The 16,550-nt window shown below is 37.4% G+C and overlaps 1 protein-coding gene across 3 annotated transcripts in view; it reads left to right on the top strand.

Moving 5' to 3' along the window:
• Nucleotides 1–16,550, top strand: part of CaMKII (Calcium/calmodulin-dependent protein kinase II) — a 789,323-nt gene that overhangs the window by 215,388 nt on the left and 557,385 nt on the right. For all 3 annotated transcript variants that reach the window (XM_090404176.1, XM_090404177.1, XM_090404178.1), the window contains exon 7: nt 2,160–2,262. In XM_090404176.1, coding sequence (XP_090260302.1) covers nt 2,160–2,262 — 103 coding nt within the window. The remainder of the gene's footprint in view (nt 1–2,159; nt 2,263–16,550) is intronic.

Consider the following 16,550-nt stretch of genomic DNA (forward strand, 5'->3'; position numbering starts at 1 on the left):
TCATTGTCACTCTCACCAATTGGTGGATGATTCGACACCTCATTTACAATTGCATCCTCTGATGAGATGACCAAATCCAAGACCCTCAATCCATGTGTGCCCTCTGTTACATACTGTCTGAGGTAGTTATCCCTCAAGAAACTCATTTTCTTTACTTCCAGTTGTCATCATTCCAGTCTATATTGCCATAATTAAAATCACCCATAATGATCACTTTTTTTATTTACTTGGCTAATTTGATTGTACATTTCATTATCACCACCATCCACATTACCTGGTCTATAACAACATGCCACCAAGTATTTGATTCCATTCACCTCTATCTCACACCATACTGCCTCAAAACCAGTGGCACTGTTTCCTTCCTGCATCTCTACCCTGTATGGAGGTAACTCTTTCTCTATCATCAGTAGCACTCCCTCTCCCTTTTTACCCCTTCTATTCTCACAAAGCACATCATACCCTTCCATCATTCCTCTCAGGATGTCATCCTCTTCCAACCATGTCTCACTTATTCTGACAATCTTTGGCTGAACAGACACAATTAGTACAACCATTTCATCTGCCTTGTTTCTTATACATCTAACATTTGTATACAAACACAACAGCTCATTTGTGGATCTACAGCTAGTTCCACTGGTACTAGCACTCACTCGATGTAATCTCTCCATGCTCGACTGGGGCCATTTCCCATTCTGCTTCTTCATTTTAAAACCCTTTTCGATTCCAACTGTTTCCTTTTGATCCCTGGTCATTCCATTCCTTTCCTGCTTACACATGCTAACCTACTCTTGGAGCATCCACCTTTCTCATGCTGTGTACCCCTGTCCACCCTTAGCCTCCCCATTTCCCTTCTCCTCTTGCACACCCATTCTCTCATTTTCTATATTCATACCACTCACTTCTCCATTCATGACCACCTATATCTTCATCATTTGGCCAGGAACAGCGCTAAAACTGACTGCATTTCAAGACTCTCTTAATAACTTACATCCTTACATAAAATTCACTCTGAAACTAGAAGAAAATAAAAAACTTCCTTTCCTAGACATCCTTATAGAAATAATTGAAAAAATAAACAGTTTATCGTTTTCCATCGATAGAAAACCAATAAACACAGGAAGATTTCTGCACGCTACTTTACATCACCACCACCCCAAGCAAAAAATAGGCCTAATAAAAACCTTAAGGGATAAAGCATACAACATCCTCAGTACAGAAGAAAAATTGAAAGAAGAAATACAATACTTAACACAGATCCTACAACTGAATGGTTTCAATACTAAGTTAATTAAGAAAATTCACAATACAGCACGTACAAGAAACTTAAATAAACAAGATTTCAAGAATGCCGTCACCCTTCCTAATATCAAGAATGTAACAGATAAATTAGCCAAACTTCTCTATAAATACAACATAAAAGTGACTTTCCTGCCACTTCAAAAAATATCAAGATCCTTTCATCCTCCGAAACCTCCACATCACCCAATGAAAAAAAACAAGGGTTTATAATATTCACTGTTCCTGTGGCATCTGCTATGTGGACCAGATGGGGAGATCGGGAGAAATCTGCACGAGTGAACATCAAAAGGACGTACAAAATGAGAGAGAACTTAAATCGGTGTTGGCATTTTGCACAACCTCTACTGGTCATGATGTATTCTGGGATAGAACAAACATGCCCTATATAGATAAGAATTGTTTCACAAGACAATTCAAAGAGGCAGCAAATATGATTGAAATTCATACGCAATGCAACAAAAACAAAGGTTTGATTTTAAATCAAGATTGGTCATCGTTAATTAAAAATTTACCAATTTCAGACCTCGGACAGAGTAAGCGTGAACCACAGAACGTGACAACAAACAGCATTGTCTCCAGCTAACATGCATTAATGGTTGTATAGATCTGTTATATTCGGTTTTTTAACGAACTGTTTTGATGTTCACAATACCAACAAATGAACTAATTTTCATAATTTCTAGTAGTTTGTGCTTTAAACTTTTAGTTCTCTTTACCCCTGAAGATGTTAGTCTGACCACTAACGAAACTTGTCAGGTGTTGTTTTTAGTACTTATTTAGTTTTAAAAACAGTTTTCTTTAATATACATGTGGTCACAAAACTGGAATAATTATATTGAACATACTTCTAATTACAGCCCGAAAACCTTTTACTTGCCAGTAAAGCCAAAGGAGCCGCTGTGAAATTAGCAGATTTTGGACTTGCAATTGAAGTACAAGGAGAGCAACAAGCATGGTATGGTAAGTGTTCTAGTCTCAATGGATTCTGAAAAAAATTATGCCTTTGTTTATTTATTTATTTACTTATTTCAGATATTCAGGAGGTACCCGTTAATTACAAAAACTTCATATATTTGAATTGTACTGTAAGAATTACATTATACAGTGGTAACTCCATATTATCAAAACATCAATTAACCAAGTATCTTGATAAACAATTTACAAATTTCGGAGTAGCCTTGTTTCTTTAAATTAAAGATGCCAAGAAATTATATTCTCAGTTTCATCCTTTATCCAAGTGTAAGCAAACAAAGTTTGCACATGAAGTAATTTCATGACTGAGCAACTTGTATGTAGAGGCTGATGACTTCGCATCAGTTGCCTTAATATCCCAGATGTCAATAAAGGTCGAAACCAGTCTGGGTAGTGGCCCCTACCATAATGCATAGCATTATACATATCCATAAGGATATGTTCATATGTTCATTGCATTATGGGTTACTAAGGAAACTGATGTGAAGTCATCAGCCACTGTATACGAATTGTAAAGTTACTTCACATGTTAAGTTTGTTTGCTTACACTTGGATAAAGGATGAAAATGAGAATATAATTTCTTGACATCTTTAATTTATAGTATAACCAAGTGAAAAAACTTTTTATTATTATTATTATTATTATTCAGGCCATCATGGAGTCAAAAGACTCATCATGGGAGGTCCTTCCTAAGAAACACAAAGTCTAACTAAGATGAAAAGCCAAAAGGCTATTTTTTTCTGGCGAGGTTGATGTAAGTTAAGGGGATAAAAATCCCTTATTGTTTTTCAGCCAGTAAGCGAAACTAAGATCGAACACTACGATCTGTAACGTTTCATGCCGACGAACTGTCAGCGTATCCAAGCGTAAGTGACCACTTGGTAGTGCCACACCACGGCAACTCGTTGCAAAGGTGAAGCAAGCTTCCTCACTGTTCTTGATATTTTCTCATAATGTAAAACACAGCTCTTAAGAGATGTAGTACTGTTTTACATTATGAGGAGAGGTCACTACCCAGACCGGTTTCAACCTTTTTTGAGGTCTCATCAGTGAGTAGCTAGACCTAGTTAATATCATCCCCTTAACTTACATCAACCTCGCCAGAAAAAAATAGCCTTTTGGCTTTTCATCTTAGTTATACTATGTTATAATGTAATATAGTGACACCCCTTTCGGTCAATCGTTTAGCAAAAGTATGTAAGTTTTCTTCACTTAAACTCTGATATTAACTAGGTCTAGCTACTCACTGATGAGACCTCAAAAAAGGTTGAAACCGGTCTGGCTAGTGACCTCTCCTCATAATGTAAAACAGTACTACATCTCTTAAGAGCTGTGTTTTACATTATGAGAAAATATCAAGAACAGTGAGGAAGCTTGCTTCACCTTTGCAACGAGTTGCCGTGGTGTGGCACTACCAAGTGGTCACTTACGCTTGGATACGCTGACAGTTCGTCGGCATGAAACGTTACAGATCGTAGTGTTCGATCTTAGTTTCGCTTACTGGCTGAAAAACAATAAGGGATTTTTATCCCCTTAACTTAAACACAAAGTCTATCAAGACTCATCGAGGGGGGGGGGGGGTCGCCCCAAGAAACTTTCAACAATTCTTTCCTTGTTTCACCATCAAAGTCACAATATCTCCAATATCAGTTGTGATTAATATGTTTTGTGTAAGTGTAAGGACAAATTGAGAATTGGAACTAGTAACTGTTTTTTTCTCTTTTGTTTTTTAACAATTTGTTTTTAATTTCAGTTCCTCTATTACAAGTGTTCCACTCAAACTATATTATAATAAATTAAAAAGACTGATGGGAAATGTAGAACGTATTTAACTTGGGTATAATAAATGTTAAAGATACCAAGCTATTTTAAACCTGGTTTTACTCCATTTCCCAAGTAAAGCAAACAGACAAATTAAGTCAAGTTTGCACCTGCATGTAATGCAACTTTACTTGGGAAATGGAGTAAAACCAGGTTTAAAATAGCTTGGTATCTTTAACACTGATGGGAAATGTTTTTTATTACTCTTATGCTCTGGATGTTAAAATGTAATACTACTGTTTTTAATATGGCAAAGTTTTCTTTTGAAAATAAACTTTGCTGATTTTCCACTTTCATAGACACTACTTTGTCAATAAATCTTGCTCTCCTAAAAAGCCTTTGAAAAACAACTTATAGCATGTCTTATTTTTATCCACTGAAAATGTGCTTATCCCTCTTATTATGCCAACTATAAAATATATGTTTATTTAGAGTGCTGAAAAAAATTAATTAGTATTACTTCCAATTCTCCATGGAGTCTGAAGACTCATCACAGGAGGTTGACCATACATACTGCAATATTGTGCTCAGATTTGGTCCCCAGTATTTGAAGTGGATAAATTAACTGTGGAAAGGGTACAAATGCAGATAACAAAGATGATTTCAGGACTGTACCATGTTAGTTATGAGGATCGGCTGAGGGAATGTGGACTGCAGAGTTTGGTGGATAGAAGGAGAGGTGATATGATTGAGAGGAGCTGCTGTTCAACCAAGTGAAAGAACTCCCCAGCGTCAGCCCTGTTGAGAGGTGGTTACAGGGTTGACACTGGGAAGTTCTTTCACTTGGTTGAACAGCGGGAAGGAGTGATGACAAGAGGCCATCCTTGGAAGTTACGAAAGGGAACTGTTTGCAAGAGGGTGAGGAGTGGTTTCTTTGCATGGAAGGTGGTTGAACCATGGAATGCATTGCCTAATGGAGTGGTTAGAGCGAGAACGGTCATTGAGTTTAAGGAGTGGTATGATAGACTTTGTGTTTCTCGGGGGGGGGGGGGGAGAACCTCTCCTCGATGAGTCTTGATAGACTTTGTGTTTCTTAGGAAGGACCTCCCACGATGAGTCTTTTGACTCCATGGAGGCCTGAATAATAATAATAATCTGTCCTCATACTTGACATTCCAGTGTCCTAAATAGACATTCTTAGTTATTTCCCTATGCACTGTTTCCTTATTGCCAAATATATCATCTCGCGAAATCTGTGCACAGATTAGTGCACAGAATGTGCCTCATTCTTTCTCTGGCCAAAGGGCATAGCTCTACACTTAGTAACACTGAAATGATATCCCAATTCTTCAGCTAAAAGTGCCAAAATATTCAAATCCTCTTACAACAGTGACAACAGCAATTCTGTTGTCACTGTTGTAAGAGGTGCAACATTCTGTGCACTAATCTGTGCACAGATTAGTGCACAGAATGTGCCATGATTAGTGCACAGAATGTGCCATGATTAGTGCCTCATGCAGCAGAATTATCACCTCCCACTTGTGAGAGTTCTTTTCTTGATAACCCTCTCAACTTTCATGATGTGTCTCCTGAACTTCAATGTCGCCTATCAACCAAAATCTCCAAATCCATCGCTTCCCTCATTTCTTCAATCAATTCCTATGATTTGAAAAAACCTCATTCTTTCTCTGGCCAAAGGGCATAGCTCTACACTTAGTAACACTGAAATGATATCCCAATTCTTCAGCTAAAAGTGCCAAAATATTCAAATCCTCTTACAACAGTGACAACAGCAACACATCAGAACTTTCTGGCATTGCTCTCCCTAATTCAATCATCAGAAAACAACTGAATATCACCTCTCACATCCTGAACTATATCACTGATATTTAAATTAAACAGCAGTCCCAGAACATAAGTTGTTCTACTCCACGCATCTTTATTTTTCGGAACATCACACCCCATATACAACTCACTGGCTCCTAGAAGTCAACGATTCCTGAAACTCAGCTACCAAGGGACCTCCCATCCTGCTTAGCTTCAATAATACTACTTTATCATGTGAGTACTCTATCAAATGCTTTATCAAAGGACAAGTAAATCATTTGTATAAGCATCTCTTCTGTCAAATACTCAAGTCACTACCCTGTTATAAAATGTAACTAAGTTACTGAAGCAAAACCTCTCCTTAACAGACACTTGCTGCCCTCTTGAAAGATTTCCATTCTTATCAGTACAGGTTTGTATTCTATTTCTAACCACTCGCTCAAACACCACCATATCTGATATACACATTTGCTTGTAGTTAGACACCACTGACATGGATTCTCTCTTCTCTCTCTAATGTAGGCAGTGGCACTATTTATCATTCTTTCTATTCTTCTAGGACTGTTCCTATTACCAGATGCCTGGTAAACAACCAAGTCAAGAGCACTACCAGCTCTTTTGTAATATGTGTCATGATACTCATTCAGTTTTGCAGCCCTAGTAATATCAAGGGTACTTAATATTATAAATATTTCCCATTCATGAACTGCCCATTTTCTGTCCTCCTGCCTGTTTATTCAACACTGAACCAACTCTATCTCCTACATGTAGTACGATTAATTATATATTTGGTTTTATCCTTTATCCAAGTGTAAGCAAAATATGTTTGCGCCTGAAGTACTTTCAGGACTGGGGCAACTCGTAGTAAAGGTGGTATAAGTTCTCATCACTTGCCTTAGTATCCTGTAGACATGTATGATGCTATGCATTAAAGGAAGAGTCACTACCCAGACCGGTTTCAACCTCAATAAAGGTCAAAACCAGTCTGGATAGTGACCCTTCCCTTAATGCAAAGCATCATACATGTCTGCAAGGAGATGTGCTTTGCATTATGGGAGATACTAAGGCAAATGGTCAGAATTTATAGCACCTTTACTACGAGTTGCCCCAGTCTTGAAAGTACTTCAGGCACAAACTTTGCTTGCTTACACTTGGATAAAGGATAAAACCAAATATATAATAAGTAGGAAAAAACTTCCATAAATGTAGTATGATTATTATTATTTTAAAGGTATCTCCATTGAGCTAGAAGACTTATCATGAGAGATCTATTATTCATACATTAGACATTGTTCACAGAATACTTATCATACCACTCCTTATACTCATTCACTGACAAAGCACTCACACCACCCCCTGCTCTTGCAATCAATTCAGCATCATCCAAGTAAAAATTCTAGTCCTAACACTATTGCTAACCACAATCTTAAATAGTTTCCTTGGTTGACCCCTTGTTCTCTCCTTTCCTGCCATATGGAAAAAAGTCTTCAGTGTCAAGTGTATCTTCTTCTTATTGTGCTATCTTCTATCGAAGGTCAGCGACCATCTTGGCGAACAAACTGCGCTCTTGTGCTAATCTGAGCAGTTGTGCACTGCTCTATCCTGTCCACGTCTTGATGTTGTCAAACCATGATATTCTTTTTCTTCCTCTAGTTCCTTTGCCATCAATTCTTCCTACCAAAATAGTTTGTAGAAGTTGGTATTTGCTGTTTCTCATGATGTGTCCAAGATATGATGTTTTTCGTTTCTTGATTATTTGTACAAGATGTTTAGCTTTGCCAATGGATTTTAAGACATCTTCATTGGTAATTTTTTCTGTCCATGATATCTTTAGTATTCTTCTGTATAGCCACATCTCAAAGGCTTCGATTTTCTTGATGATTGTCGCCTTCAATGTCCATGTTTCAACTCCATAGAGCAGAATAGACCACACGTAACATTTCAGCATTCGGCATCTGACTTCCATGTTTAGGTCTTTATTGCAGAATAGTGTTCTCATTTTCATGAAGGACTGCCGTGCAACTTCAATCCTTGTCTTTCTTTCTATTTCTGGATCCCACCGTTCATTAAGCCAGCAACCAAGATATTTATATCTTGACACTTGATCAATATTTTTCCCATTGAGTGTCAGTTTCATTGATGAGGCTGGATGTTTGCTGATGATCATGTATTTTGTCTTGTTGATGTTTATATTTATTCCCATTCTTTGGCTTTCTATGTATACTCTGTCAACGAGTTTTTGGAGATTCATGATGTTATCTGCAATTAGCATGGTGTCATCTGCATATCGTAGGTTGTTAACAATCTTTCCATTTATTGTGATTCCCTCTGGACATTCTTCCAATGCTTTTTTAAAGATTACCTCTGCATATATGTTGAACAGGAGTGGTGAGAGCACACATCCTTGTCTCACTCCTCTTTTGATGTTAATATCACTGGTGGTAATGTTGTCTAATTGAACGGTAGCTGACTGATTCCAATACAGATTTGTTATTAGTCTTATGTCTTGTTCGTCTAGCCTTATTTGTTGAAGGATTTCTATTAAGTTGGTGTGTCTGACTTTGTCGAATGCTTTTTCAAAATCTATGAAACACATAAAGACAGATTTCTGTTTTTCTATGCATTTTTGTATCAATATTTGGGTACAGAAAAGGGCCTCTCTAGTACCAAAACCATTCCGAAAGCCGAATTGTGTTTCACTTAGAGTTTCTTCACTTTTTCTATAAATGCGATTCTGAATTACTTTCAAAAATATTTTTAATGTTTGGCTCATTAGACTAATAAGTCTGAAGTCACCACAGGAATTTGCTTTTATACATTCTTCTTGTATCAATAAGAGAAAGAATCTTATCTGTCATCCATTCCTGTTGTTTTATATTATTCACATAACCTACTTCTTCAATACTTGTTGTTACGATGGCATTCTTTAAGCTATTCCAAAGAGATTCCACACTTTTATTTTCTTCTATGTTAATCTGTTGTAATCGCAGGTTAAGCTGTGTCTTGGCACTTTTATTTATGTTCGGGTCTTTCAGTTTTTCTACATCAATTTTCTTTTTCTTCTTTTGTGATTTTTTAGCTGATTTTAATCTAAGACGTACTTCTGCAACTATGGGATTGTGGTCTGATGAGATATCTGCTCCAGGATAAGTCTTTGCACTCTTTATGCTACTGTGGAATCTTTTATTTATCAGTATATAATCAATTTGATTTCTGACAATATTATGTTGGTTATCTTGAGGCGATTTCCAGGTGTACAGTCTTCTTGGTGGAAGTTTAAACCAGGTATTTACTATTGTTAGATCTTCTTCCTGACAGAATTGGACTAGGCGATCTCCTCTGTCATTTCTGGTGCTAAGCCATGTTCGCCAACAATTTCTCCATCACCCCCTCTTCCCACTTTTGCATCGAAGTCACTCATCACTATGTTTATATCATGTTTCTTTGTTAGGTTTTTAATCTCTTTTAGGTGTTCATAAAACTCTTCAACATCTTCTTCACTTTTGTCAGCTGTGGGTGCATAAGCTTGGATGATATTTATGTTAACGGGGTTTCCCTTAAGTTGTAACAGCATTATCCTTTCAGAAAATGGAATCCAGTTTATTACTGATTTATTGATTTCTTCATCTACTATTACAGCTACACCATGTCGATGTTTGTTCTCATCATTCCCAGAGTAATGCATTGTCATATTATCTTGTTGACACTTTCCAGATCCTGGCCATCTTGTCTCGCAAATTCCCAAAATCCGGATGCCCAGCCTCTTCATTTCTCTTGTGGCATTTCTTAATTTGCCAGCTTCATACAGAGTTCTGACATTCCAAGTTGCAGTTTTAAACAGTCAAGTGTATAAAAACCCTTTTAATACTTATATGCTATAATCATATCTCCTCTTTACTGCTTATCAGCTAGTTTTTGATGGCACAGACTATCAATTTATTCTCATAGGGAGCATTCCATAGATCTGCAACAATCTTTGTCACTTTCTTCTGGATCCTCTCCATCACTTCTTCATCCCTATGGAATCCTGGTCGGTGCACAGTATTCCAGTTTTGGCCTTATTAAATCTTTATATAGGGAACAATAACCTCTCTATCCCTGCTTGTTAGTTTGTTCTTTAACATGTTCGCTGCCAACTACGAGTATACTCGTAGTTGGTAAACCAGCTACACAAGCCAGCTACGAGTATACTCATATGATGCTTACCACCAGCAACGAGATTACCGTACTGACCTTGAAGAAGTGAAAATGCTTGGCTTGTGGAGCTAGCATCAAAACTGTGTATTTTCATAGATGGTATATGCTCTGCACAAGCCAACTACGAGTATACTCGTATGACGCTGACCGCTGGCAACGAGAGTACCATACTGACCTTGAAGAAGTGAAATTGTTCAGTGTACTGGAATAGACTATGCCGAAGTAGCGTGGCAGCGAATGTGCTAACAACCATGTAATCTGATGTGCTGTTTTGGTTACCTTCATGATATGCCCTCTAAAATAACTCCCTGTCCACAATCATCCCTAAGTCCCTGGCCTGATGAGTTCCCTGCAGCTCAGTTCCATCAGTATATTACACTGCTTGTGATTTCTTTCCAAAGTGCATTTCCTTATGCTTGTCCACATCAAACTGTGGCAACAGCTTGATGTGGACAATTGTTATACCCATACTGCTAGTCTATTTAAGTCTTCCTGCAGGATCTCTGCATCACCTTCATTTACCATTGCTTGTCAAATTTCCTGTCAAATTATTTTCCTATATCATTGATATACAAATGAAACAACAGTAGACCATTACTGAGCCCTGTGGTACACTCCTGATACCTGTCTTCTCCTGGACTCAACTCACACCACTCTTTGATATCTCTCCATCAGCCATCCTCTAATCCAAATCACCAGATTCATATCTGTCCTCATTTATTCCAATTTATTCAACAGAATTTTCTGTGTGGCAGGAGATTCCACACAGAAAATTCTCTGTATGGCAGAAGTCTAGCAATATTATTGAAAAGCCATTTCCCTTATCCAATTCCATTGCAATTATTATTATTATTATCTGAGACATCGAGGAGGCTATAAATCACCCAAACCAACTGTCATACCTTCCCTTAAATTCATTCACACTAGATGCATTCACTACCCTTTCACTGCTCTGTGAGAGAAAAACCTAGCTCTTGCCCTTTTCTTGACTGTTGAAAAACAACTTCTATGGATGCCCTCCGTGTACTCTCCTGACTTTCCATATAACAAAAAATTTCATCAGACACTATCCTATAATACCCATTCAAAAGTTTATAGACTTCTATTATATCACCCCTCTTTCTCCTGTTAACCACAGTCTGTAATCTACATACTTGCAATCTGTTGTCATAATCTAAATCCCATCATCTGGATATAATTTTTATAATCTCTGGCCGAGTGGTTAGCATATCCACTCCCCAGCCAAAAGGCTGCGGGTTCGAATCCCGCTGTATGCATTTTGATGATCGTCTGTGGAAATACTAGTGGTGGTGGTCAGTGATAGATGCCGTTGGTGTAGTTGCGGTCAGTTGGTGGATTGTGAGTAGTGGAGACAGAGTTGTAGAGTAGATGCCCTCCCTCGATCTTTGAACTCCCTGGAGGTGACAAATAATAATAATAATCTTTGTAACTCTTCTTTGCACCCTTTCCACAGCTTCTTTATCCCCTTGGAATCTGAGAGACCAAATCTGCACACAATAATAAAATAACAAACAAATCAAACAATAATCAAATAAGAAACAAATAATGTGGTCTTATCAAATCCTTATAAAGAGGCAAAATGACTTCCTTATTGTTACTTGTCAAGGTTCTCTTCAACATCACAATGATCATCTGAGCGGTATTTGCAACTTTTGCTATGTGACCTTTGAACTTCAGATTCCTATTCACCCACATGCCAAGATCCCTTGCCTACTCAGTTTCTTGTAACATAACCCTCTAATATAATATGCTGCTGGAAGTCTCATCATGCCAAAGTACATGACTTGACACATACTAACATTAAACTGATAGCCATTTTTGTTTGCCCAAATTTCCTGCCTATTCAAATCTTTTTGTAAGTACTGAATATTATTAGCATCCCTGATTGCCCTGCCTATCTTTGCAGCATCAGCAAATAATTGCACATCTGATGTTAGACCCTTGAACCCTGAGGTACACTACTAGTCACCTTAAATCTGACTGACAGATTCACATCCACTGTATATCACTTTTTGAAATCTGTCTGCCAACAATCCCCTGATCCAAGTCGAGAGTTTATATTCCAATCCCATATTCTCCAGTTTATGCAACAGCCTTTTGTGTGGTATCCTACCAGATGCCATAGAAAAATCCAACATTATCATAGTGTATCCATTCTCTTTGTCCAACTCAGCTGTAATATTGTTATAAAATATGAGCAGATTGCTAAAACATGATCTTCCTTTAATAAACCCATGCTGCTCCTCGCAGAGTATAGCTTGTTTATGTACCGATTTCTCTATGCGAGTTCTTACCAACTTCTCTAAAATCTTCACTACCACACCAGAGACACTTAATGGGTCAGTAGTTAGATACATCAGTTTTTGCACCATCCTTGTACAATGGAACTATCATGCCTGTGGTATCATTTCCGAGCTGAGACTCAAGTTATACAACGATGTGAAAAGCCTAGCCAATTCGGCTGAACATTCTTTAGCAAACGTCTTGATATTCCATCTATCCCTATTGACAAATTCTTATCCAGGTTATGCAACAGCTCTTCAATCTTATTTTCATGAACCTCTAACTCTTGATTCAATATAGCAGTGGTACTGTGCACTATCTTACATACACCTGGTTGATATATCTTAGCAAAGTGAGCACTCATTAATTGAACAATCTCATTAGCTTCCAACACTCGAGTACCATCTGCATTCAATAAATTTTTCTTTCAAATTCATTCTTTTTTTTGCTTGTGGCATAACAATCTAAAATTCTTTTGGATTGCATTTTTTTAGCTCTTTATATATTTCATAACTCTTCTCACTATTATTCTCACGATATTCTTTCCACATCATCTTCTTCTTGTGGATCTCTTGCTTAATAAGGTTGCACATCCATTTCACTCCCAACCTATTTATTCGTCAAACATTAGGGTTGTATTCAGATACTGCCTCATTAAGCACTTTTTCAAAGATTTCCATGCATTGCTGACATTTATCCCATTCAGTAACTGATACTATGGAACCAAATATAGTAATCTCCTAAGTTGATCATAATTTCCAGCTTTGTAGTTCAGTGTGTAGTTCTTTGTAGTTCACCTTTTCTAATCAGAGCATAAATACAATTAGATATTTCCCAAGAAAGCACATGGGATCCTAAGGGGTCTCATTCCAGTCCCAAGCCTGGATAAAGGAGGAGGGTCGGTCAGATGAGTGTCAATGCTCTGACCATAAAGAAAAAACACGATTGTTATCTGATGCCTATACAATCAACAGCTACAACATGCCGGCTCGGGCGTCGCCTGGATAAACAAGGCCCGCGATACCAATCGAGCGATCGGGGTTAGATCGAAAAGTTGGATAGCGAAAGGAAACTGAAACTAACAGAACTGTTATCAGTAGGAACGTGGAATGTGCAGACACTCTGGATGTCAGGAAAATTAGAACTACTTTGAGGAAATGAAGAGATATTGGTGGTATATTCTAGGATTGGCAGAGATGAGATGGACATCATCTGGAGAGATCAATGGATGCGAAGTAATATGGTCAGGACATGACACCATGCATGAAGCAGGAGTTGGTTTCCTTTTTAACAAAAAAAGCTCGAGAGGCACTGTTAGGCTACAAACCAGTCAATGAACGAATCCTAGTAGCAAGATTTCAGGCAAAACCATTCAACATATCAATAGTCCAGATATATGCACCCACATCTGACAGCACAGATGAGGATATTGACTTATTCTACAAATATCTGACAGAGACAATAGAAACAATACCAAAGGAGGATGTGCTAATTATTGAAGGAGATTGGAATGCCAAAGTTGGAATAGATAATGATGGTAGAGAAAGAGTCATGGGAAAATATGGTTTCGGAGAGAGAAATGAACATGGCGAAAAATTGTTAGAATTTGCTGTGGACCACGAGATGATGATCTGTAACACAAGATTCCAACAAAAGGAGTGTAGAAAATGGATGTGGCGATCAAATGATGGGAAAACCAGAAACATGATTGATATGATTAAAAGAAGATGGATAACATCAGGACAGCAATGTCGAACTTTTCTCGGAGTGGATATAGACTCGGACCATAGTTTAGTGATTGCAAAAATCAAGTTGAAATTAAAAAAGAAATATAAAACCCAACATCAGAATAGAAGAGATACAGCACGAATAAGTGAAGCAGAAATATGAAGAAGGTACAGAACAGTGTTAGAAGAGAAACTTAAAAGTGTGGAGAAAGAAAAAACTCAAATTTAAGAGTGAAAAAGTAATGAAGGTGATAGAAGATGCAGTTGAAGAAATAGTACCAGAAGAAGAGAAGATCAAGAAGAAATGGATTACACAAGAAACACTGAAGTTAGTACAGGAGAAAAGAATGTTGAAGATAAGAAGGGATACATCAGAACAAATAGAAGAGCAATATAGAAGAAAGTGTAATGAGGTGAAAAAAGCAGTCAGAATGGATAAGATGAAATGGTTAGAAGCCCAATGCAGCAATATAGAACAATACTATGGAGAGCATAAAACAAGGGAGGCATACAAAATGATCAGAACCATTAATAGAAAGTGGCAACCAAAACAGACCACAATTAAAGACGAAAAAGGCAAAGTATTGATGAATAAAAAAAAAATTGTACAGTGGTGGAGAAGATACTGTAGTGAGTTATATGAAGAAAAACTAGATAGCGTTGGGAAACTGACTGAAGAATTGAAGAAGCAGATATCACCACGAGGTAATGAGTATGATATGGACATTTTAAGAGGAGAGGTAGAAAAAGAAATAGGACGGCTAAAACACAACAAGAGTCCTGGTAACGATAACATTACTGGAGAAATGATTAAATATGGTGGTGAAAGTATGGTTACAGAAATGCACCAACTATGTAATATGGTATGGAAAGAAGGGAAAATGCCAGAGGAGCGGGTGAAATCAATATTAGTAACATTATACAAGAAAGGAAATGTTCTATAATTTTTACATTCTAGCTTAATTGCCTTGATAAGTCACCTTGATAAAGTGATGATGATCATATTGACAGAAAGATTGAGAACACAATTGGAAGCATACCTTGCAGACAAGCAAGCAGGATTTAGGAAGGATCGAACTACAATTCAACAGATTTTGACAATGAGGTTAATAGCAGAGAAAGCTAGGAGAAAAAACAAAAACGTACATACTTGTTTTGTTGATTTTCAGAAAGCATTTGACAGTATTGACCAGAAAGTGACATTAGCAGTTCTGGAATCCTATGGAATTGATAAAAAACTAATAGCTACATTACGAGATGTTTATCAGAATGCAGTTGCAGCAGTTAGAATAGATGATGATTTGGGGGAATGGTTTAAAACAAGCAGAGGTACTAGACAGGGAGACCCAATATCACCAAGCATTTTCATCGCACATTTAGAAAGAGCAATGGACAAACTGAAGGAAGATGCCAAAAGAATATCTGTACACAGAATGAGAATTAACAATCTGAGATTTGCAGATGACATTGTTATTATTGAAGAAGACGAAAGAGAACTACAAAAAACACTGAAACTGTTAAATGAGGAAGGGAAGAGATTTGGACTTGTTATGAACTTGGAAAAACAAAGACAATGGTATTTGGTGAGAAGAACATGAAACAAAAGATACAAGCGGATGGAACTGATATAGAAAATGTAGAACAATTCACATATTTGGGAAGTAAACTGACATATGACTTGGACTGTAAAAAAGAAATAAACATCAGGATTGCAAAGGGAAGACAAATCTGAAGGCCATGGATAACATCTGGAAAAGTAAAGTGATCAGCCTGCAAACAAAACTAAGAGTACTGGAAACATGCATCTTCAGCAGTGCACTGTATGGATCTGAAACGCGGGTAATAAATAAGGAATAAAGAAAAAGAATTTTGGCATTTGAAAGCTCTTATTACAGGAAGATTTCATTCTAAGAATAGGATGGGTACAGAAAATTACCAATGAAGAGCTCTATCAGAAGATACAACCAAAACAGAATCTAATGCAGAAGATTATAAAACGGAAGCTGCAATTATTTGGACACATCTGTAGAATGAGTGATGACTGGAAGATAAAGACATTTATGTTTAGTATTTTGGATGGTTTAAACAGAAGAGGTAGACCATACAGAGAATGGATAGACGATATGAAAGACTGGTGTGGAATGGGTGTACAAAAACTGCGACACTGTGCACTGGACAAAGAAAGGTGGAAGAAGATAGTGAAGCAGGCATCTGACATCAACGAGCAGTGAGCCCATGGTTCGTGATGATGATGAAGAAAGCACAGCATGATCACTGTCACCAACTGGTAGTGAAATAGCCATATTCTTAACAGAAACCCCTTCTGATGCTATGAGCAAATCCAACACTCTTTGACCTCGAGTTCCTTTTTTCACGTGCTGCTTGAGAAAGTTGTCTCGCACCAATTTAATAAATTCCTCTTTTTTCTTATGAGATTCTCTTCTTCCTAATCAATGTTT

This window comes from Typopeltis vanoorti, chromosome 14, assembly GCF_054136105.1.
Source record: "Typopeltis vanoorti isolate ZY-2024b chromosome 14, IOZ_Tvanoo_1.0, whole genome shotgun sequence".
NCBI classification, from domain to species: Eukaryota; Metazoa; Arthropoda; class Arachnida; order Uropygi; family Thelyphonidae; genus Typopeltis; species Typopeltis vanoorti.